The sequence below is a fragment of the Palaemon carinicauda genome, chromosome 2 (genome assembly GCF_036898095.1).
Source record: "Palaemon carinicauda isolate YSFRI2023 chromosome 2, ASM3689809v2, whole genome shotgun sequence".
NCBI classification, from domain to species: Eukaryota; Metazoa; Arthropoda; class Malacostraca; order Decapoda; family Palaemonidae; genus Palaemon; species Palaemon carinicauda.
In genome coordinates, this window is record NC_090726.1 from 182,651,873 (window position 1) to 182,677,836 (window position 25,964).

The 25,964-nt window shown below is 40.3% G+C and overlaps 1 protein-coding gene across 6 annotated transcripts in view; it reads left to right on the forward strand.

The window, feature by feature from the left end:
* The window catches only part of LOC137628522 (cytosolic carboxypeptidase 1-like), a 450,678-nt gene that overhangs the window by 311,038 nt on the left and 113,676 nt on the right, over positions 1-25,964 (forward strand). For all 6 annotated transcript variants that reach the window (XM_068359676.1, XM_068359683.1, XM_068359708.1 and 3 more), the window contains 4 exons: positions 4,669-4,825; positions 12,373-12,620; positions 16,568-16,696; positions 18,237-18,415. In XM_068359676.1, coding sequence (XP_068215777.1) covers positions 4,669-4,825; positions 12,373-12,620; positions 16,568-16,696; positions 18,237-18,415 — 713 coding nt within the window. The remainder of the gene's footprint in view (positions 1-4,668; positions 4,826-12,372; positions 12,621-16,567; positions 16,697-18,236; positions 18,416-25,964) is intronic.

Sequence of the window (25,964 nt, forward strand, 5' to 3'; positions counted from 1 at the left end):
CATTTCATTGTTTGATTATTTTCTGGAGGTGTGTTAGCAATCATGAGCTTGGGGTAACATCTACTGCTATTCACCTCCAAGCTGCTGCAGAGTTTTCTTAGTAAATAGCACCTTCAGGGTCAGTCAGCAAGGTATGGCCAGTGCAACAAGGACAGGTTTTCACACCAATACCAGATGAATAATCCTTCCTGTACCCTGAGACCAACTCTTAGCCACTTGAGGGTAAGGATACTCTGTCGTGTGAAACTATCCTCCATCTCTTCCTGTTCCCCTTCAGATTCTGACGATTCTTCTGAGAAAAAGTAGTTTAGGAAGGTCGATTACAGTACTGTAAGTCCTTTGGGGCTTCAAATGATCCCTCTTGGCTTTGAAGAGAAGGATACAGTTTCCACTCGGTACTCGATCCTTCGCAGATCTGGGCACAGTCTGTGGGTCCTGTGTAGCTGCCCCTGCAGTGCCAGTTGTACCAACTGGCCCTGTGTTTACAGCCTATTGATCCCTTGTAGGGCTGATGGGGAGTTAATCCCATACAAGGCTGATCATCAGTGCTAATAGCCAATTGGCCTTGTACTGGGCTGATCACACAGCCAATTGGCCTTGTACTGGGCTGATCACACAGCCAATTGGCCGTGTACTGGGCTGATCACACAGCCAATTGGCCTTGTACTGGGCTGATCACACAGCCAATCGGTCTTAACTGGGCTGGTAACAATAAGTAAAATGATTGATAATGAGTTGTGGACTACAGTAACGTAGAGTTCTTTCTTTTTCCCGAGTTACATCTGTATGTCCAAATAAGAAGATACCAGCTGTCGGTACCAGTCTTGTGAACTGTGGACTGAATTGAGCCAGTCAGTGACTGGTCCCCCGCTCTGAGCTTTTGAAAACCAAGCTGAGCTAAGCACTCAACCACGTCTGTTCACCAGAGTGAGGGTTCATAGTACTGGCTTGCTATATGGTGCCAGAGATTGCTTCTTGGACATAGAAAAAGACTATTTTTGGCTTGATTTATCGTCTACCTTTTAATCATACATTCCAGGATCTATTTCAGATTTTAGTGTTCATATTTTAGGTGGAAGAAACATTTCCCATGACTGGTTGACGAGCACATCATCTCTAGCTTTGAGGTACCATCGAGTGACTGATATTCAGTCACAGAAGCCCCTTTTAGGCACAGATAATCGATGCTCTACGGGTCAGATAGGCGCTGGACTCTTTGTCAACCTCTCAGGAGGGCGATGTTGGGGCAACAGTGGAAGGGGATGCTGTGTATCTGAATTCCTTCAACCACCGTATGGTATCCTTCAGCGGCTCTGGTCTTTAGAGGAAAACCATGGCCAAGCCTTCTGGGCCTTGATAGGGTATGAGGAAGTCCCCAGCCTTCTCCAAATCCTAGCAATTACTGCCAGCAGCTTCTTCCTCTAGAAGGGGTTGGATTGTGCTCCACCTATTCTTTCCCCTCCCAGTCCAGTCCAAGCAGTCCAAGTGAGGTGTTAGGAAAAAGAAAAAGCCTGGTATGAACGCATAAGTATGTCTTCTTTTGTCAGTAGGGGGATGCCTTTCCTTGCACATTCCCTCTCCATCTTCTATCTAAATCCATATCAGATCTACCTTGCAAGTTTCATCCCTGGACAGGCAACAGAGGTGGAATGATCCTGAACTTTTTACACTGGAAATCTTGTACAACCTTCTCCAGTCCCCTCCCATCGGCTCTCTGTTTGCCTCTCAGCCGTACTGGTATATTTCAGACTGTGTTTAATTGGGACTTTTCTTCGTCTTCCTTTACTGAGAGTAGCTCTTCTCAGTCGAGGCTATCAAAGGTTACCTCTCAGCTTTGAGCATGTTCTTTCGACTGAAGGGTATAGACCTCTTCTCCTCGTGGGAGTTGTCTATGCTCGTAAGGAGTTTGAGCAATCTTACACACCCCAGGACGTAAAGCCCCCAGAGTGGGACATGACCCTCGTTTTCAAGGCTCGTACGCATACCCATTCGAGCCTTTGAGTAGGTCGTCTTACTCTTAAGTCTGGCAAAGAAATTAGGTGAGTTGTACAGTCTCTAAGCCTTAGTTTCCCAAGCTCAAGGGAGGAAGGAGGTCTCCTTTAGTTTTGTGTCAATTTTCATGGGCAAAACTCAGAATCTGTCTGGGTGCAACCCCAGGTTTTGATTCTTTCTTCATCCTCTCTCTAAGTGAAGCATCAGGTGGTGATCGAGAGGATATGCTTTTGTGTCCCGTGAGGACTCTGCGGTGCTATCTGAAGAGGACCCAACACCTCAGACCTGAGAGTCAGCAACCCTTCATTAGCACTGGCAGGACCAATAAAGAGATGTCAAGGAACACTATCTTTTTTTTACTTTGTGAGATGATCCATAAAGCATATACCTCATCAGTCGAGGTACCAGCTAGGACCATAGCGCGCGAAGTCAGGGTTATAGGCACCACTCTTGCCTTAAAGAGGAATCTTGCAGTTAGCCTGGTGCTGAATGTCAGGATTGGGTTTGTAAACACCAGACCACCTTCACAGCCATAAATCTAGGGGAGTGTACAAATAAATTCCTAGACACCTTTGCTCTTGGTCCTGTGATGACTGGTCAAGTAGTTGTGTAGCAAGCTTAGTTCCCATGTATGACAGTAAGCATATTGTTTATGGTAACATGTAGATGTAAGTCTGTAATAAAGGTAGAATGTTTGGCTCTTCATCATTTTTCTGCCCCTCTTAAAGCGTTACTCGCAGGATCTGACTTGATGCCGGTAAGCTACACTTCTGAGCCTCACTCTTGAGAATCTAGAAAAGTATCTCCCCCATCCTCCCTAGAAGAGGGGAATGGTTGTGGAATATATACCAACCCATTGATCATCATACTCCAAGTATATTATTCTGTGCTGCTACCCCCTTTGGGGGAAGGAATCCCTCCTTTAACTACATGCCAGTCCCTATCAGCCTATTCATCCTTGCAATGAACACCTAGAAGGTTACAGGAGTCATCTCCTTTGGTCCTATATGTGACCAGGCAGATTGAAACTTATAGGGAAGAAAAATAACCAACCAGTTTCAGTTCTAGGGTACTTCCGACCCACCAATCAGTGAGTTTCCCTATTTTAAAAGAGGAAAGGTTTATATACGCCTATGAACAATAACAAATTTTGAAAGTAATTTATATTTTTCCTAGCTATACAAACCTTTGTCCTTTAAAGTTAGACTTCCCATCTCTACCTCCCCCTTAGTCCTGAGCTTAAAGTCAAAAGTGAAGAACTTGTTACGAGGGTTGTCTACTCGTTCCTCACTCACCACCTGTAATTAACTACCTCGTTTAATTAATCTAATGGCCATTCAATCACTGCTGAAGACATTCTTCCTATTCTATAGGACCCAGGTCTTTATAGCTAGGAAAATACATACACTGTATTACTTTTATAGTTTGTCATATATAGTATTTTCTTTGACACATGTATGTACGTTGTATTGGGTGCAAGCACTAGGGAAGTCTGGGTGGTTGATTTCCATTCTTATTTAGTATTTCCTTCCATATCTATTGACATATTTTTGGGTACTGACCTCAAGGAGTTCTGGGATTTGATTTCTGCTTGCTGTTCACTCATTCTGGCCAGCTGCAAATGAATAGTTGTGCTTAGCTGAGGATCAAAGGCAGGGACGAAAGCCTGCCACCCAACTCCTCAATCCAGCCAACTAATATGTAAGCCTGTTTACAAGGCATGTTATCATCAAATTATAACATTTGCACAAAATGAATGATAATGAGATAATAATACAGTAATTATTTTTCATTCAGTACAAATTAGTTTATTCTATCCAATTTTATATTGATTTTCAGTGTCAGTATCATTAGATGTGGTGACATCGGTTACATTATAGTTTCAATCATACAGTTTCAATGGCCCTCTATCTTCATATGTATGGTCTGGAAATATGGTAATGAAGAGGGGCTATTGGCAGGACATTCTCTTTAGTATATCACTGTACATGGAGAATAGCTTGGCGCCTATCATTTATGTTAACTTTTGTGGAGAAAAATAAGTCTGTAATTTGAGGATAAAATTAAAGAAACCTTTATAACTGCTTTCAGAGCTGAAGCCAATCAAAGAATCAAAGGATATCTAACAACCTACTACTTCCTTATCCATCTCAATGTATGTCAGGGTTCTGCCTCCCAGAAAGGAGCACATAATATTACTGTTTATAATTCTTCTTATTGATTTCCATTAACTTTAAGGTATTCCTCGGGATTATTTATGATATTTGACTATTCGGAATTAAAGGACTTTGTCTCTAAGCGAGATATTTGAAAAATAAAGATTACTATGTGTCAAAAGACTGATCTGGCTAATTTATTATATAGCAAAGTGTGCATTGACCACCATTACTGCTGCTTTCTGGCAGATTGTTGGCTATTAGTCTAGTACTGACTTGGTTGAGGAAGAATTACACTCCAGATGCTTATGCTTTCTTTCAATTCTTCATATTGCGGTACATTAGTAACATTATATTGTAGTTCAAATCTGAATTTTTTATATGACTTTGGAATTTGTTTATTAAGTATAAGGAACAAGGTCTTTGTGATTTTGTTATGCACATGATTTTGTAATTCAGTATGTATTATGTTATGCTCATTTTTGGATTTATCTGATTACATTTTATCTTTACTCTACAGGCATCCAATACGGAATATGACTTGATTCTTAATGCTGATGTTAACTCTTCCCATCATCACCAGTGGTTTTATTTTGAAGTAAGCAACATGGAACCAAATACTCAGTATACCTTCAATATCATCAATAATGAAAAACCCAATAGTGAATTCAACTTTGGTAAGTTTTGCAAATTAGCATCAATTTTAAAAAGTAACTGATAATCTAAAAGCTTAAGAAAGCTTGATTTAAACAGGTTTTTGTAAATGCAAGATTTAGAAATTTTTAGGTTATGCTTATAAGTTACTGACTTTATATCATTCATGGTTATGTCTATAAAATGCTTGATGGTACTTGTCTTAATTTTTTCATGTTTATATTTCCAATGGTAAAGCTTTTGAAACTTTCATTAAACTTATAGTTTGATATAAAAAGCACTATTTTTCCAATTTTGCACTGCAGTGTTACTCCTACTTCAGGAATTATCTTAATAGTTTCATTATTAGCTAATCCACTGGAGTCTTTACTGCATGTCCTATATACTCTTTGTTTTACCTTAGTACTTTTAGTTAACTATTGAAAATGAGGAAAAGTGTTTACGCCATATGTTCATTACACATGATAAAAAGCTAATTGAATATTATCTGATATATAAGGTAGGTAGTCAAATTATGAAAATATAATTTCCCCTTTTCTTAAAACATTGGATTCATTTGTTGCATTGAAGAATTAGAGATTTATTAAGGATAGTGTATCAAGTGAATCTCCTCCTTATAAATAAACAATGAAGTTTGGCTAAGTATTAAGGCAAATTAGTCATTAGTGAACAGTCTTGTCATCAAGTGCCATTTGAATATTTCTACAAGAATAACAATTAGAGTGATGCAACCATTTGTTTTCAAACATCTGTCATGAAGATTCCATCATAAATTTATGACCAATACACTGTTACTTGTCTGTACCCATACTTCATTTTCCTAATTTCATTTTCAATTATTTTGCTAAATCTAATTTTCCTTGTAGGGAGTAGCATATTGTGTTTTGTGCATTGCCTTGGAAGGAGCCAGTACTAAGTATCCCCTCAGCCCCAGGCTGCATTGACTCATGTATTTTCATTTTTTTTATTTTCTTTCATACCTTCCCACTTTTGTGTGAAATTTCTTTCAAATTCGTTACTGCGCAGCTTACAAAACCTTGTTCTTTAGTTAGGAAGATTGATTGAGTGCGAGCTAGATTCGGTTATTAAAGTTGGAAAGTGATTTGAGGGTGAATGTGGATAAGACTGAAGCCATTGTTAGCAGTAAGGAAGGTAGGGACAGGATGGGGAAAGTGGAGGAGGTAGCTGGAGTGGTATGTGATAAGAAAAGGCCAATGAAGGTAAAAGTCAAGATCTATAGCATAGTAATAAGACCATTGTTAATGTATGGATAAGAAACTTGGGCTTTAAGACGAAAAGAAGAAGCAAAGCTTGAAAGAACAGAGACGAGAATGCTAAGGTGGATTATGGCATTATCACTTTGCAAGATTGGAAAATGATGAAATAAGAAGAATGGCAGGTGTAGTGAAGATTACTGAGATGGTAAGAGTGTCATGACTGAGATAGTGTGAGCATGTGTTAAGGATGGAGGGTGGGGAGGGAGTGAGGAGGGCTCGGGAGGAACCTGTAAGGGGGAGAAGATCAAGAGAGAGGCAAAAATTAGATGGCGAAATAAGGGGAAGGATGATATGGAGGGAAGAGGATGCCTTTGATCGAAGGTATTGGAGAAGGCTCATCAGTCAACCGACCCCTTAATGTACGGTTAATGGTAGGAAAGAATAAGAACAACAACCTGTTATGCAGATGGTGAGAGTGCGGGCCGAGTAGCCCCTCCCTCTTTCCAGCTAGAGAACCTTCACTATTGATTCAACGGCTGACAAGTGCACAAATATAGACAGTGCTTTTCAAAAACTTTTCATTTCTTTCTCTTTCAGGGAGTGTTTAGTTGTTCCCCCTTTGCTGGGGAAAAGGTGAATGCTGCAACTGGTTTATGGCCAAACTGGTTGTAGATCCACACTCCTTCTGTGCTTCTTGTAGGAGGCATGATTGTTTGCAATCATCCCTGTGCGCTGTGTTGGTTCTGGCCTCTGATGTAGTGGTAGGCATGCACCCCGAAGGGGAAGGAGTGTGTGAAGCGTTTATTGTAGTCGAACTGGTCAACGCCCAAGACTCCAGTCAAGTATTTTGCTGATTCGGTCTCCTCATGGGCTGCAACTGCTGCTGCTGCGCTGTGCATATACCCCTGGATCGTTCCTTAGAGAGTATGCTGCAAGGACTTGAAGCCCTCGGATCTACATCGCCGAGTTTTTCAGGTTTCACTGGTGTGTGGTAAACCCCAAGTGTTTTCCACCCTCTTCAGAGGCAGGAAACTCTTTGCTCATGACTATTGACAATGAGTTTGACTTAAGGCCTAAGGAAGTCTTGGGCTTCCTTAGGTCTTTCAGGTAGGCCTTCCATGACTTTGTTGAGGGAGCTAGTATCCAAGGCTACTTCCCCCCCGGTACCCCCTGTGCAAGTCCCCAAGGGCATGGTGGTTCTTCCCCCAAAGCTTGGAAAGGCTGGTAAGGTAACTCCTGACCTGGCAGGCAAGGTACCAGTGAGGGGAAGCGTGGCCCCCATAGATGGGCATAAAGTTAAAAAGGCTAAAGTGAGCATTACACCTATCTCCAGAATTACCCTGACCTAGACGCAGTGATTCCCATCCCTTCCCCTGTGTCCATCACCCTGAACCTTGTGCTAGGGATCCGAGGTTGGTTTGTCCTTCCTCTGTGTCTACGGTTATACCTCCAGCCCCCACTTATGGCAGGGTCACAGAGCCTAGTAAGACTGCCTACCCTTTCCCCTGTGACAGTGGGCCCCATTGTTGTGGCTACTGTAGGAGTAACCCATGTGGTTCCCCCCCATTGATGGTCACTCCGTCCTTGACCAATCTCCTTGCAGAGCCAGGAAGAGGAAGAAGCCTGTTCGCAGTTCCTCTTCCTCCTTTCAAGTCACCTGAGTGGTTTCCAGTCACGAGGTGGCCAGAATCACAGCCTCTTGTCACGGCCTGCCCGGGGACGGTGCACAGAGCTGTGACCCATGGGTCAGCCTGTAGTCTTTCCCAAATGGGGAAGAAATGAGAGTCTTTCCCCTACCGGATTTCAGTTGAAATAACAGTTATACTGTTCCATGATAAGGTTTGGAGTTTGGTAGGCAATCCTAATGGAATGTCTACTGTATCAAAATTCTGTTGCGTTATCTCTTGAATATAAAGGCATCTTTATTGGCCTATCTGAGCTTGAGAAACCTGATCAGTAACTGGAAGGTATAATATTTTTAGAAACTGATCTCAGCTCATCGGTTGAGTTCTGCTCTCTACTTGAGCCACTACTTAACCATTGTTAACTCCTTTCAGCACCAGACCCAAAATAGGAGTTGAAATTAATTTAATTTTTTGTCTCCCCATGACCGAACCTACCATAGAAGTAAATACCTGTATTATTCTCTTAATCACACAACACACAAAAGTTGATAGCTCTTTGGCAGTGTCATCTAATTCTGCTCTATCTAGACAAGTCAGATAATCCAAAATTACATCCAAATCCTGGAGGCCAGCAAATTTATCTTGCATGTAATAAAAAGAAATCCATTTAATAGAATCTGCAAAGGAAAGTGATTTCATTAGTCTCTTTCTGGTTACCTATAAATAATATATCTTTAGTTAACTATATAACTTGCATAACCTAAGTTTAGATTTTCTTTCTTGATGCACTATGATTAGATCAAGACTGTTTACTAAATCACCATCCAAGATGAGGTCAGGTAACTGATTAGTCTCGTAGAAATTAGCATGACTGTGATAAAGAGGGTCTACACCCTAAACATGAACCTGAATCTCCAGTATTTTTCTGATTCTGAGATAACAATTTCTTGAATCCATCTAAGCGAAGTTAGAGAGTTTCGGTGTGTAAACTGTCTTGGAAGTAGCCCCTTTTTTTATATGGTAGAATAATTATTTCATTCCATTACATGATTGAATTAATTATTTTATTAGGGTACATAATTGAAAGGGCAATAATTCCTCACTTTCATTGTCTCTGTGAGTTTCCTCTCCCTCATTTTCCTGTCGTGCTGAAGAATCTGTGTGAACACCAGCTGATTTTAAGGTTTATTTACCTTTCGAACCGAGGGAGCGGGTAAACTCTTATAATCTTAGGATGTACTAGCGCCTACTTTCACCCCGGTAGTATTTTTATAGTGTTACAAGCTAGCAGCCGAGCTTTTAAGCGAACAGCAAACGCTGTTATCTGAAACATGATGGAAACGCTTACTTTAGCAAACAGAAGGGATTTAGGATCAGTCCAACCTGCCCAGTCTTCTGTCTCATAACCTAGTTTAGTCTTATGAAGCTACCAAAATTTTATATTGCAAGGGTTTGGCAGCAAAAGGGACAAAAATATGTAGATTTCAAGGTTCTGTGTGTCTTTTGAAAATGTGGAACGCAGTGTACGTTCAGAACCTTTATTAAATGAGAAGCTGTCAATAAGTATCAAAATGACTTTGGGAATTTGGGTTAGGCTGGCCATGGTTTGAGGACCAGAATTACCAAGACTAAGGGAGGATTCACTGGACTTCTGAAGTTTAATAAAGGATGCAAGTGTCTTATGTACCTCATCACTATGGAAAGATGTCTTTACTTGTTTGTGTGTTACCTAAAGGTAGAGCCATGTCAATATCATCATTAACCCCATTATAATCAACTAGCTTACTCTTCTCCTGCTTCTCCCCTGAACTAACAGCACATTTCCTTTTCCGCTTAGAACTGTCAACTTAATTGGCAACCAGTGAAACACTTTTCCATGAAAAGTAACGAGAGTGAAACACTCTTCACAACAAATAATTGAAATCATTATTTCCCCCCACACGATACACAAAGGGAATGTGGCTAATGATATCCCTGAAATAATTCTCGTGCTCATTCCAGGCAATAATTGCTAACTAAACCAGGGGAAGACATATTGAGTGCAGTAAGTAAACAATCTAAGTGTAATTGCAACCGTACAACGAAGATAACAGAAGATTAAATTGACCTGGGCTTTTCACCACTTATTGTCATAGGGTTCCATTCTATAGTTAAGAGTATGTGATTATTGAAGTGAAAGAAAATGGTAAAATTTTTTAATTTTACGGGTAAGTGTCGATTAAACTGAGGTTCTCAAGAAATTTTAACATCAGAGGAGATTCATAGAAATGATACAAATTCCACTTTAAATTTTTTATCCTTATGTATTTAGTTCTCTCCTGAATAGGAGGTGGATCAGTTTAACTACTTGGGGTCTATTGTTGCAGCAAATGGTGGAGTGGAAGCAGATGTACGTCAGAGAGTGAATGAAGGTTGCAAAGTGTTGGGGGCAGTTAAGGGAGTAGTAAAAAATAGAGGGTTGGGCATGAATGTAAAGAGAGTTCTATATGAGAAAGTGATTGTACCAACTGTGATGTATGGATCGGAGTTGTGGGGAATGAAAGTGATGGAGAGACAGAAATTGAATGTGTTTGAGATGAAGTGTCTAAGGAGTATGGCTGGTGTATCTCGAGTAGATAGGGTTAGGAACGAAGTGGTGAGGGAGAGAACGGGTGTAAGAAATGAGTTAGCGGCTAGAGTGGATATGAATGTGTTGAGGTGGTTTGGCCATGTTGAGAGAATGGAAAATGGTTGTCTGCTAAAGAAGGTGATGAATGCAAGAGTTGATGGGAGAAGTACAAGAGGAAGGCCAAGGTTTGGGTGGATGGATGGTGTGAAGAAAGCTCTGGGTGATAGGAGGATAGATGTGAGAGAGGCAAGAGAGCGTGCTAGAAATAGGAATGAATGGCGAGCGATTGTGACGCAGTTCCAGTAGGCCCCGCTGCTTCCTCCGGTGCCTTAGATGACCGCGGAGGTAGCAGCAGTAGGGGAGTCAGCATTATGAAGCTTCATCTGTGGTGGAAATGTGGGAGGTTGGGCTGTGGCACCCTAGCAGTACCAGCTGAACTCGGTTGAGTCCCTGATTAGGCTGAAGGAACATAGAGAGTAGAGGTCCCCTTTTTGTTTTGTTTCATTGTTGGTGTCGGCTACCCCCCAAAATTGGGGGAAGTGCCTTGGTATATGGATGGATGAAATATTCTTGTTCATATTCTTTCCAGACTCTCAATTGGCATCCATCTTATTCAGTCACAATTCTCTTTCCAGTTTCATTCTTCCTAGTTTTTCACATTTCTTCTATTGTGCCACCTTTGTATTGTACCTCAAGCAATTTTTCACCTCTATCCTCACATCTGTCCTTTTATTATCACTTCATCCAGTTTTTAAGCATCTTTATTTGTCATGTAGTACAGTGGTGGCTTATCGACCTTGCATTCGCATGGTCAGCTGTTTATTTGGGAGGTTATTGCTGAGATTGAGCACCAGTGTGGGAAGGTTGGGCTTGCTTGCCTGATATTGTAATAAGCTCTCTTCAGATGGAATTTGAACTGAAACCTGACAAATTTAACTTTGTCTCTCACTTATGCATGTATATTTACATTTTGTTCCAGCCCATCTTTGATTTATCATTTCCAAATTTGCTACTCTTATTTTCTCCTTTTCAGGCTGACTCATCCTGACATTTGTGTTTCCTCCTCCTTTACAAAAACTTTGTATTCTCTTCTTTCTTCATCAAAAAAGTAACCTGTTTTAATCCAGCCATTCCTCTTAACAGTAAATTTGATAACTTACTATTCCATGTACAGTACTTTGTACTAGTTATGTAATTAACTTTGTTATTTACCTTGAATTCTTCATCTTTTAAGAGACATGAATTTTTAAAACTTGTACTAACTTTAGATACTCAAACATTTGTGTATTAGATATAGTGGAATGTTCAGAACATCGGAAGACTCGGCCATAACATTTTAATCAAGTCATATTTCATTAGGATTTATTGAAAGAGACCAGAATTATCAGAACTAAAAGTGCAATTCCATGGGGATAATTTTGAATGTAATATTTCATTGCCAGAAGATTTAAGTTATGATAAAGTATTTTTTTATATATATTTAGACTATTTTTTCCAGATGATGGTGAAAATATTATTATGAAAGATTAGAATAGGATGTAAAGTTCCAAAGCTTTATGATTATTATCTAATGTTTTTTTATTTATTTTAATGCAAGTCCTGTCTCCTTTGTTTATCCTTTTTTCATAGCGTATGATTTTACCCTAGAACATACATTTTGTAACATGTCTCTTGGAACATCAAGAAATCCCTCATGTTTGGTACACGTATCACTTTATGAGATTAATTCGCATGAAAGAGTTCAAGTAGATTGTTAGGTCATAAATATTTCCTTACAAATTGCTAACTTCAGTGGAAAAAATTTACTGCATAAACAATTGTGCATAACAAGCTGGCATATTTTTGTTTATTTTCATGGCAGTTTTTTTTATTTGATAATATATTTAGTTTCAGTTTTTGTTTTTGCTTTTATTGTTGTTAATAAAAATAAGGAGTCAATATTTGGAATATTATCAGCCTTTATCTGAATATTAGAAATTGAATTAAAAATGCCTTCAAGCAGGTCATGGTGCAAAATTAAAAAAACACTTTTCCTCATAGATACCATCATTGGTAGCAGCACAGCTGGCTTTTCCTTTATCACTTTTTAGTTTTGTGTGTCTGTGAATTTCCGTCAACAGGTATGAAACCAGTTTTGTTCAGTGTGAAGGAGGCCATGCTGGGACGCCCTGCTTGGGTACGCACTGGATCTAACATCTGTTACCACAAGAATCACTACTCAAGAATTCCCAAATGTTCTGATAATGTTCGGTTTAAGAAATCTGCCAACAAGTCCTACTACACGGCTACCTTTACTGTAACCTTTCCACATGCTTACGATGTCTGCTACTTGGCATACCACTATCCTTACACCTATACTCAGTTACAGGTTTGTTTTCATATCAGATCAAGCTTTCTTTTTGTTTGCTGGTTACTGTTTTGCATCTAATTGTCTAGTTTTCTTTAGATTTATGAGTAAATTACTGACAATGTATTTAAACTTTAGAATGGGCTATATCACATTTTCTCTGTTAATCCTCTCCTGTTTTGTAAAGTTCAAAAATCCTGAATTTAAAGAAGCAAAAGAAAGCACTTAATTGCTAGAATAATAACCCTCATTTCTTTAGTAAAGCCATTGTAAATATCACATCCTAATTGTGTTAAAACTATGCTCATTTGAATGACTGCTGCTAGGAAGAATCAAATAGCATGAACTTTACCATTTTAGGAGATAAGTGAAACTGTATACTATTTTGGCATGACTATGTATCAAATACTGTTCTAATATTTTGAATAGGAAATATTGGGGATTAATATCTAAAACATAATTTTTAGGATCAAAATGTGTTTTCTATTCAAAGCTCATTCCCAATAATTTAGCCCAATTCATGTTCTTCCATGAATCCAAGATGCTCCAATTCCAAGCTATTAGATAATATTTTCTGCAGATTGATAGCTCTGATCACATTATATGGATTTTTATGCCTCTGGAAGGGAATAGTATCACTTTTGTGTTGCTCTGACTAGAATGTAAGTAATCATTGGGGCACAGATGTGAGTACTCCCATTTTAAGTAATGGGTTTATAAGGAAAATATTTCTATTTCTATGAAAATCCCGTGTTCATATTGCTGCTTCCAAGCTCGGTTTAATCAACACTTACCTGTGAAATTTTTAAGTTTTTAACATTTTCTTAATTTCTTTCACTCCATTAAATACATGCCATTAACAAAGGAATCGAACCTCCTAGTGGTACTTGTTAAGAAGCCTAGGGTTTCTGCATCAGATACTCTGTCTTCAGTTATCTCCATTGATCACCAGCGACCTCAGGCTCTTCAGATTGTTTACATACTGCACATTGAGATGTCTTCCCCTGGTTTAGTTAGTAATTATTGCCTGCATACAGGAATTAATTCGCGAAGATCATGATCTGCATTCCCTTTGTGTATCCTATTGAGGGCAATACTGTACTGTGATTTAAATAATTATTGTGAAGGTTTTCACTCTCATTGCCTCTCATGGAAAAGTATGTTTCACTGGTTGCTAATGAAGTTAACAGTTCTAAGCACAAAAGGAAACATGCTACTAGTTCAGGAGCAGCCTAGGCTAGTAGATTATAGCAGGGATGATGACAATAATGACATGCCTCCACCTTTGGACAACACTCAAGTTCAGTCATCTTTCAATAGTGATGAAATTCAAAAGCTCTTGCTTCCTTTGTTGAACTGAAGACGTCCAGTTAATCCTTCCTTGATAATGATAATGCTGGTCCTTCACACCCCAGTGCCAAATCTAACCTAACCTGCCAAGGTCAATCTGATATTAATAGCTTTCATTCAGTAAGGGTTTTGAAAGTATGCTGCGCTCTACAGATTTGAAAGCCTCACACAGATCCTTGAAATCTTACATAATTTAGTTCCTTCTGTTGCTAAACTCTTGCAAAGCCACAATCTTAGTTGTTCCATAAGACATCTAGATTGTGAGATAGAAGACCGAGTGAGTTTTCTTGAACTTAATATCCATGTACTCGCTAATGTAAGCACTTGTTATCAGTTTCATGTTACTTATGTGGATAGCGTGGTATCGTATAATTCCTTTAAACTCTGAGGGGGTGAACGAAGTTTCATCAAAAATTGGTTGTTTTTATCATGTTTCACACAACAGTTTATGCTGTTCATTTTTTTTTTCTGTACATCAGTAAACGATCTGAAGTCCCATATTTCAAGCTGTAGTTTAAACAGTTTGTCAGAGTAATCAAGTCAAGTAACCTAGACCAGTTTACCAACACTTAACCTCGTTACATTACTTATACTTGAATTTATCCCTCACTTTCCTTCAATTACACTCCACCTCCAACAGAGTGGGAGTAAGCAACAGGAACATCAGGGGAGATTCCTAGAAATAAACAGAATTTTGATAGTAAAACTTTTCATTTCTATACTCACCTGATGTTTATATACATGCCCACCCTCCTCCCCATTGAAGACAGATAGTATCTTGGCTATTTTTCACTTACTACTAGAAGGTTGTATACCTTTGTTAAGGGTATGTATTTACTGAAGAGAAAGAAATTAAATAAAAAAGATAAAATTTTCAAAATTTTACCAGTAATTGTTGATTAATCAAAACTTCTGGAGAAGAAGCAATGTGAACATGAGGAGAGTATAGAAATAAAAGAAAGTCATTATTAATTTTTTTTTTTTATTGTGTCAACCCAAAGTCTCTTGAATGGCTTGTTTAGGAAAAGGATACATTTGAGAACTGGGATTTAAAAAAGTATTCTATATCTAAGGCTCATAGTATGAACTGGAGTTTTATGCATGGGATGAGACCCTTATAATCCATAAAATTAAGAGGCTTAAAATTTTAAGTTTGCAGAGCAATCAGGGAAGAAATATAGCAGAAGATCTACTTATCGTTAGTATGGGGGAAAGCTTGGAAAGCTTCCATTTGAAGGATATTGAAAGAACAAGCGCTAAAGCATTGATCAATTTAATTTTAGCTGAAGCGAGTTAATACAGCTTGTTCCAGCTGAGAGTTCTGAAAGGATTCCAAATATAGTGGATTCCAGACTCATTATGATAGTCCTTACCATATAAAGCCACAAACTCTTACATCTCTCACATACGTAAGATTTGACAAAAACCTTTGCTAAAAAGACAGAAGTAGCAGGTGCGTCACTAGGCTATTATGTAAGGATTCCCTGATGATAACCATAAGCTATTGGCTGAAACATTTATAGGTGAAAGTTAAATAAGGGAAGAGCACAGTGATACATTTTATCTTTCCCTAGAAAACTCTAGCCCTGAAGATAGGGAAATGTATGGGAAATTGAAAGAATTGTAGTCTTAAAATAGTTATAGCCACAGTACTGCTAGCACATTCCATATTTGAAAGGATTTACAATTCAAGTTAGTGACTCATGGAACTGTGTCATGAATGCCCTTTGGAAAAGAGCATTTGAATGTGTCGTCTGTTTATCCTTAGTTCCTCCTAAGAAACTGAATAGAACTACCCCTGAAGTTCCCTGAGACTGTTTAATCCATTAATGTAGATTCATTTGAGATCAAGTCTGGAATAATGGGCCTGCAAACTGGGTGGGGTTGTGATCAAATGGCGACACCTGTGACCAAGTACTTTTCTCGTCTCTTTCAGGGTTGTCATCACATTTCACGCTTACATTGTCGTGTTCCAAAATCTAGTACTTTAATACTGTATGTGGAAATTTATTTGCTAATCAATTTAAAACTTAGTAAATATGGATGACAATGATGCTGAGAGGAACAAGACCAGAATATGTTTAGAGATACTGCCATCTGACCCTAACTTTTATCTATTGCCAAAAGAAATGAGAATTTTGTTTAATTGTTGTAATATCCTTAATGTTTGTTTCATACTGCCCCTTCCTTAATCAAGTTTTAACATTTCATTTTGGGTGTCCTATTTTTATGTACAGTAGTAGTGGTTTATGTAAAGTATTTTATGTTTGATAATACTGTATATCTATTATAAATATCCAGAATAATCCATGGATAAAGTGTAGTGTTTTGAAAGCAAATGTAACCATTAAATGGAGTTAGTAAGTAAACTTTATTGGGAATGCTTTGAAGAGTACTGTATAGATAGTAGTGTAGTCCCTATGTAAGTTGTGATGAAAAATTACATGCTTTTATTCATATGTTTAAGTATTGTAGTTTTATTGTGATACTGTAATTTGTTTAAATTCTATAGTTTGGTTATTTGTATGATGTGTCCAGAGGTCTGTCTCTACAGTATATTTGATTGTTATATGTTTTGGAAACTGTTTTCAATGCATATTTGTTATGTTTGTTACTAGGCCTATCTCAGCAAGTTGGATAACCGAAGTCTGCCAAGTGATGTCTTTTACTGCAGTCAGCTGTTATGTCACACCCTCAATGGCAATCCCGTCCCTCTACTCACCATTACCAGTAAAGATACAAATAAAGTAAGTGAGAGCTTATTTTTATTTGTTCTGTATTTCTTGAAATATCTCTCATGGATTACATACTAATTAGGGCTGTTCTTTTGTTTTTTCTTTAAGCATAATAATACAGGATTTAGAAACTTTGCAATACAAATATCCAGAATCTTACTGATAGGGGTCTCAGGGCAAACAATAAGTAATTAGAAAATATAGTTAATGTAATCTTAAGTTCAAACTGATTAGTTAATACTGGTTCATATTTGTGTTGCTTGCAATTCATAGATATTCCATCAATATTTTTAAAAAAGTTGTTTGTTGGCTCAAACAACCAAGAGTCTCATTTTTTGTGCATTTTGGACTATTAGCTGCAAAAGAAACTACAGGTATTGATTCCTCACTTAGACGTAATGGGCAATATTAACTTCTTAAGAATTAGATCTGTTTCACAGCAGACTAATATTTTTCAAATATTCTACATTAGAATTTAAGTAGAAAAGGTCAAACTATTGAAAAACTTCTGAAATTATGGATTAGGATATAGGTTTTGTCTGGAAGCCTGGTGCTAAGAATAGAATTAGGTGTAGCACAATTAAATGAAAGTGTTGGTAACTGAAAATTCAAAAGGAATCTTAAGGAAGATCTTTAATTCAGTATAGAACTTTACTCATTATATTGAGGCAAAGCCCGCTTCAAAGTGTGCATTGAGAAATTTCCTTGGGAGCAAGAAAAAATAATGCACTAGAGATAAAGAAATTGCTAAAGTAAGAGAGTATCAAGTTCCAATATCTTAGCTCCATGGTATTGGACACAATACCTCAGCCAATGATGAAAAGTCAACTTTTGCATTTCACTGTAATTCTCTTTACCCACTATCTAAAGAAAGTAATGGGTCATTATGAATAAATACTAACAGGATAAAAGACAAAAGATGATGAAATACCTCTAAGGAATTTCAGTAAACCAAATATATGTACAGTAGTCTAATGTCAGGTAAATGGAAAACCTTGTTGCCTTTTAAGTAGACAAAAAAAACAGAATTTTTATAATAAAATGTCTTATTTCTGTACTCACCTGATGTTCATATTGCAGTATGTACATCAGGGGAGGTTCATAGATATAAAATGAGACTCAAGAATATAGGTCGTGTAATCACAGTGCAGCTGGCCAGAAAACAATTTCATTCAGAACCTAGAATGGTGTATCTATGGTTTTTTAATACCTTGAATAAAGGAATGTTAATAATAAGATTACTTTGTTTATTGTGAAACTAATGAATACATAATTCTGGCAGTGCATAAGTAGGTCTCCTATATTGTTTTCTCTTTAATTGTTGAAACTTTTCCCTTATTTAGTGAAGTAGGTTGTGCACACTTCTAATAGTGTTTTATTAATGATGTTGAATAAATCCAAATGTATTTCCTAATGACATGATTGATGCGTAACATTTCCTGGATTAAGATTTTCACAAAATGACAAATAAAAACATGTATTGCTTTAATAGTTATTGAGTAACTTCAATTTATTTATTTTTATTTTATTTTTTTTTTTGGCTTTTCATTAGACGAAGGAAGTTGTTTTCCTAACTGCTAGAGTCCACCCTGGGGAGAGCAACTCTTCTTGGGTAATGGAGGGCGTAGTGGATTTCATCCTCAGCGGATCTGTTGCTGCTCGCCTCCTTCTTGACAAGTTTGTTTTCAAGATTGTCCCAATGCTGAATCCAGAGGGTGTCATTCATGGAAAGTAAGTGTGCAATACTATTTATTTATCACACTTTCTTAATTGCCTTTCAGATCTAACTATTTTTAGCAAAAACTCATTCATTTTATCAAATATATATATATATATATATATATATATATATATATATATATATATATATATATATATACTTCAGATATATATATATATGTATATATATGTATATTTATATATGTATATTTATATATGTATATGTATATATATGTATATATATACATATATATATATATATATATATATATATATATATCTATATATGTATATATATGTGTATATATGTATATTTATGTATATATATGTATATATGTATATATATGTGTATATATATATGCGTAATTATATATATATATATATATATATATATATATATATATATATATATATATGTATATGTATATATTTGTATATATATATATATATATATATATATATATATATTTATATATGTGTGTATATATATATATATATATATATATATACATATACATATACGGTATATATATATATATATATATATATATATATATATATATATATATATATATATATATATATACACATATATAAACATATATACATATATATACATATATATACATATATATGCATATATATACATATGTATATATATATATATATTTTTGGACTCAAGCCATGTCGTCCTGATGGAAGTTCCTATAGGGTAGCTTCCTAGGGTATATTACAACTACGGCGATATTCCCAGAGAATTTACCTTAAGGTACCCAGAATTCTAACTCCTGGAGCGAATATCCCTAATGAAAGGGATATCACGACATATCAGAGGACGTATTCTTGACACGCCACATGGCAATCTGCACCCCAAACAGAGATAACACATCGAAGGGGTCAATTGGCAAGAAAACGAAAACGAGAAAGAAAAAGGGGGAGCTGCTCCCAAGGCTCCCTCTTCTCCCGTTTCGTAAGCGTGCCTGGCGCCAATCCTGGCGCCATCTGTATTCCTTTTTGCGTAGCTTAACAACTCGGTGTTTTTTCCTGTGTTTCTCGCAAATCTTGGATTGATTCAGCTTTTCATGGCTTCTCCAACTTCGTCGGCCTCTGATAAGTTGAGTACCATTTCTTTCATGTATAAATGTAGGCTCTTGGTAAATTTTTAAGTGATTAATAGTATTAATCTTTGTTACAAGAGCCGTTGCCTACCGGAGGCGTCATGGACGCTGTCGCTAGCTAGGTATGAGTTTTAGTTAGCCAGAGCGACATTCCCGGTTGTTTTGCTTTAATAAATTTTAGCTATTTAGCATTACATAGGATTTCCTTTCGTGCTTTTAGTATTATTTTGGCGAAGTATTCGCCAACTCTGGCCTACGCTAGGCCATGTAGCCTAGTCGTTTGGTCCTAGTACTTCCTGCATGATTTCGGTTTTCCGAGTGTTTTAAAATTTTATTGAAGCTTTAGGCTGTTTTTTATACATTTAAGATTTTGTTGAATATTTCCAAGATAGTATACGAGTGAGGATTGGTGATTTAGGTAATCGATTCTCTTGGTGCCTAGGCTAAGTTGCTTATGGAGCCTTAGTATACTTTCTCATACTCCCCGGTTGCTTTCTTTTCTTCGGAGAAGGTATGCAATCCCTTTCCCTCTGTTTAAGCCTTGGGCTTAACCCTAAGTGGTTTATCTGAATTAACTTTCGATAAAACTATACTGGGGTGTTACTGTACCTCCCTGTTCCAGTAAGTCTGGTTTCAGAGAGGGACAGAACATCAGAGTTTTTAGTCTGAGTCTGTGTTTGTCTGGCTTGGGGTAGAGTCTCCCTCGCTGGCCTGACACAGACATAGGAGGCTTAGCCTCCTTAGGTCACTGCCGAAGGTTTCTGTACGAGATGATTCCTTCTTTTGTGATCTAGCAGACTAGTCTTTGTTGCTGTTCTCGGTGGGAGGATAAGATCTTTTCCCTGGGAGTAGCAACACCTTCCTTGCTTTGGTTCATTGGGAGCTGGCAAGTATTGCTGGCCTCCCTCCTTGGATCTCCCTTAGGCTAAGATGAGTTTTCTTGGCTGCGGGTGATCCTTCACTAAAGCAAGGTTGGTAGGACCCTCTTTTGTCCCTTCCCCCTCTATCTCCGTAATGGCCTAGCCATTACAGTACTGTACGTCATTCTACATCTGGACCTAGAATAGGTTAGGATGTGGAATTGACTCAGTCCCTTGCCGGCCGGCAAGGGTCTTCTGCTTTGAGTGCAGCCCGGACCTCCCTTGGTCCCTCATCCATGCCTGCCTGTAGAGCCAGACGGCATTGGTCAGGAAGCCTGAATTAGATTCTCCCCTTCCTTATATGCACTCTTTCGGATTGCCGGGCTTGGAGGTAGTTTACGCTCTTATCCCGGCATCCATTCTGTTTTCTTCTAGTGCTGTACCCGACCCGGCTGCCGGCCTATGAGGCCGGTAGCCGGGCAGTCGTAGTCCTCTGGTTCTTTTGCTGCTGGCCGGCATCGGTTGTTTACCTTTGCCGGCCGGCTAATGTCAGCCCTTGTCTGCCGGTCGCTATGAGCAGTGGCCGGCAGCCGGGTATTACCTTGTGTAGTTGCCGGCCGGCAGTTATTGCCGGCCGACATTGGCTGTTGCCGGCCGGCAGTTACTGCCGGCCGGCACATGCATTTGAACCAGCGTTCTGCCGCCTTATAGCTATTAAGTAGTATACTTTAAAGCTAGTTATGGTGTGTGCCGGCCGGCACATTACCTTCTATACTGTACCAGTATTCTTCAGTATAACATATACTGTAGGAAGAAAACTATAGTATAAGTTTTGGTACAGCACTGTGTGTTCTAACACTTTTGTGTTGTCTTGCACAGCCCTTTGGTGTGGCCTTACAGATAAGAAAGTGAGTTCTTTCTTGTCTATTGTCTGGTATTTTAAAATCATATCTTAGGTGTGAGCTCCACCTGTTTCCTCTGGAAATTTTTCATTGGTTACTCTAGGACAGATTAACCATACGATTTTATTATCTGGAAGGCTGTGCGGGAAAACACAAGTGTGTGTCTTTCCTTTCTGATTTGTTATGCTAACTGTGCATATCCAGTGATACGTAGTTCACTTGATACTCATGGAAATTTCTTCTCTTTGCAGGAGGTACGTCCGAAGTGCGGAAGTGCTTTCTGCAACGTCCGCAGTAAGAACTTCTGCGGACATGAGTTATGTAGGAGGCACGCAGCTTGCGCTGTCTCCAAGGGTGATCTCCGGTTTTGGGACCCCCAGGTATGTACCGTGTGCTCTAACCTGATTACTGAGGCTTTTAATTCCCCTAGGACAGCGGAATCAAGGGATATAGCTAGGGAGAAGCTTCGCACCTGGGTAAGGGGCTTCCAGAAGAACACCTCTGGACCTTATCTTCCAAGTGAGAAGATGAGGGCTTACCTTTTCCCTAGGGCATCAGTTGATGCAGTGATTCCCCAGCCTCAAGAGGAGATCCCCCTAGTTCAGATCCAGGTGGATGCTGAAGTGGCGGTCGCCTTGCAAGACATCCAGTTGGACGACAGGATGTCAGACGTGTCTGAGCGTCTGGAGGAAGACCTCCTGGCAGGAGGCCAGGATGAGGATCAAGCCCCAGACATTGTAGAGGAAGAAGCCGACGAGGTGTCGGCTGCTCCGGTTCTGATCCCTGAACCTATTCCCACAACATCGTCCGCTCTCCCAGTAGAGATGGGACAGGCCCTCTCCTCCATTGTTGGAATGATCCAACAAATGCAGAAGGAGAATATGGAGAAGGCGGCTGCAATGGAACTGCAGATGCAGAAGCTTGCAGCATCACGTGGGCCCCAGAAAAGGCTCAATGTGAAAGACCTTCCCTTGTGCTCAGATGCTAACCCGTGGAGATATGCTGATCACATGCCGATGACGACTGGAAAGATCGTCATGTCGGATAAACTGGGTTCAGTTCCCCTTGAGGAGGTGGAATTCTGGCCCAGCAAGGGGTCATATCCGGACTGTTATGTCCGGTTGAGGAAGGAACCAGCTTCAAAGGAGGAGACAGAGCCGAAGGAGGTCATAGTGATGGACCATGCTAAGGCTCAAGCTTTGCTTTCATCTTCGATGAAAGAGAGGGGCTTCACAAACTCAAAGGTAGCTGCATTGAGTAAGAAGCTCCCTTCCTTTGTGTCCTCTCCTGCTAGAGCCTTCCCCTTTTTGCAGAAAGGGTTTGCGGCTGTATTAAAAGCAGTCGAGGCTGGCAAGCCTTGCCCCTCCCTGGAGGAGTGTAAACCCTTGTCGCTGGCCCTACCCATGGACCACAAGGACTGGAAGGACGTCCATCTTACCTTCTCAGTCGGGAAGTTGGAGGCTGATTTTGCCGGACGTCAGTTCGGTGAGAACCTCCCTAAGCTGTCTGACTTTCTTTTGCGGAGAGAGCTCGAGACAAAAGAAAGACTGGCTGCCTCAATGTCTCTTCAGACCACTCTTGAGACGATGGCAAGTGACCCCAAGGTCCATGAAATGTCATGGTAGTGGCCAAGACTCATCTGGCCACAGTGACGAGGGATCTTTACAGCTTCGTCAGGGTGAGGAGAGCTTGTAGGGAGTTCGTGTTCACCTCGGCTACGGTGAGGCACGAGCCAAGGAAACTAATCTCCTCCAACATTTGGGGCAAAGACCTTTTCCCTAGCGAATTGGTCAAAGAAGTTGTGGATAAGGCCGCCACGGAGAATAGAAATCTTCTCCAGAAGTGGGGCCTGTCTATCAAGAGAAAGTCTTCGTCGGATGAGGGTCCCCAACCAAAGAGGAAGACTAAAAGAACTAGGCTACCGTCTCGGCCAGCCAAGCCAGTTGAACAGCAACAGCAACAGCAATTGCCGATGCCTTCAGTGCCCCAGATGGCGGCACAAACCCCGACCACTTTCCAGTGGGTACCCCAGGCCGTGTCGACGCAGTCCCCGGCATTCAACCCAACGTTCGAAGGGCAGTCAACTTCCTTTCGAGCAAAGCCTAGAGGAGCAGCCAGAGGCTCGTCTAGGCGCCCCTCAAGGGGAAGGGGATTCAGGGGTGGTCGCGGTCAGGGAGGCAAGACCTCTGGACAACAGTCCAAGTGAGGTGATACCGGTAGGAGGAAGACTTCAGAATTTTCGGGATCGGTGGACCTTCGATCCCTGGGCCCACAGCCTACTCAAGAATGGACTGGGCTGGAGCTGGTACAGCACTCCACCCCCGTGCCCTCGGTTTTTCCAACACTCCACCCCCGTTCTGGAGGAGTACATCCAAAATTTGTTGGAGGAATAAAGTGATCCGAAGGGTAAAGTCCATCAAATTCCAAGGGAGGCTGTTTTGTGTTCCCAAGAAGGACTAGGGAAAACTCAGAGTCATTCTGTACTTGTCGCCACTCAACAAGTTCATAGTGAACTGCAAGTTCAAGATGCTAACACGGCAACACATAAGGACCTTACTGCCCAAGAGGGCATATACCGTCTCCATAGACTTGTCAGACGCCTATTGGCACATTCCAATCAACCGTCGACTCTCCCCCTACCTAGGGCTCAAGCTACAACGAAGACTATACGCCTTCAGAGCCATGCCATTCGGGCTAAATATAGCTCCAAGCATCTTCACGAAGCTTGCGAGCGTAGCTCTCAAGCAATTACGCCTAAAGGGAATTCAGGTAGTAGCCTACCTGGACGACTGGCTGGTGTGGGCAGCATCCAAAACAGAATGCTTGCAAGCTTCCATTCATGTGATCCAATTCCTAGAGTTTCTAGGCTTCAAGATCAACAGAAAAAAGTCTCGACTTTCTCCATCTCAAAAGTTCCAGTGGCTGGGAATCCACTGGGACCTAATGTCACACCGTTTCTCCATCCCGGCGAAGAAAGGAAGGAGATAGCGGGTTCTGTCAAGAGACTTCTAGATTCCGAAAGGATATCAAGACGCGAGCAGGAGAGAGTACTAGGTTCTCTCCAGTTTGCTTCGGTGACAGACCCGGTGCTAAGAGCACAGCTAAATGATGCAACCGGAGTTTTGGAGAAGTTATGCATCAACGCGCGAAGAGCTCTGAGAAGACCAGTTCCGTTTGGTTTACGTACTCTTCTCAGGCCTTGGTCCCAAGCCAGACATCTAAAGAAGTCGGTTCTTCTTCAGCCACCTCCCCCGTCGGTGACAATTCACTCAGACGCCTCGAAGGAGGGATGGGGAGGTCACTCTCATCGGAAAAAAGTCCAGGGGACTTGGTCCAAGCTATTCAAGACCTTTCTCATAAACTTTCTAGAAGCTATGGCAGTGCTCCTTACCTTAAAGAAAGTCTCCCCGCGTCACTCGATCCACATATAGTTGGTGCTGGACAGCGAGGTAGTTGTGAGATGCTTGAATCGACATGGATCAAGGTCACCACCTCTCAACCAGGTGATGTTGGCCATCTTCCGATTGGCGGAAAAGAAGAAGTGGTACCTGTCGGCAGTTCACCTTCAAGGAGTCCGCAATGTGACAGCGGACGCTCTATCCAGGTTCACACCGATAGAGTCGGAATGGTCTCTAGACGCAGGATCATTCTCCTTCATCTTGAGTCAAGTCCCAGAACTGCAGATAGACCTCTTTGCGACGAAAGACAACAAGAAGTTGCCCCTGTACGTGTCCCCGTACGAGGACCCCTTAGCGGAAGCAGTGGACGCGATGTCCCCCGACTGGAACAGGATTTATCTGTTCCCTCCTCACAACCTTCTGTTGAGGGTCCTCAACAAACTGAGATCCTTCAAGGGGGTAGCGGCAATAGTGGCCCACAAGTGGCCGAACAGCGTGTGGTTCCCCCTGGCATGGGAACTACGGCTGAAGTTTCTACCGCTACCAGATCCAGTTCTGACCCAGCGAGTCCAGAAGTCTGCTGTCTGCGCTTCTTTACAGAAAACCCGAACCCTGCAGCTCATGATTTTCTCTCCCTAGCGGTGAGAAAGCGTTTCGGGATTTCGAAAGCCAGCATAGACTTCCTAGAGGAATGTATGTGCAAATCTACTAGAAGGCAATAAAGTTTCGAAAGCCTGCGCTAGGCTCAGACCTTCAGCACCTCCAAAGCCCATTTCATGGTCTTTAGACAAAGTTCTTCATTTCGCTTCTCTGTTGAGCAATGAGGAGGGTGCGTTAAAGGATTTGACCCAAAAAGTTATTTTCCTATTTGCACTCGCGTCCGGGGCCAGGGTTAGTGAGATTGTAGCCCTCTCGAGAGAGGAAGGTCTTGTTCAGTTCCTGGATGGGGGAGAACTGAACCTGTTTCCGGAGCCTACTTTTCTCGCCAAGAATGAGTTACCCACCACCAACAGGTGGGGTCCTTGGAGAATCTGCCCTCTGAAAGAAGATGCATTTCTATGTCCAGTAGAATGCCTAAAGGTCTATCTTCATAGAACTTCAGGCTTCAAGGGTGGTCAACTATTCAGGGGAGAAACATCAGGCTCAAATTTATCACTGAATCAACTCAGGGCGAAAAATCACATATTTTATTCGCAGAGCGGATCCTGACAGTACACCCGCAGGTCACGATCCGAGGAAAGTTGCTTCATTCTTAAATTTCCTTAATTTTATGGATTTTGAAC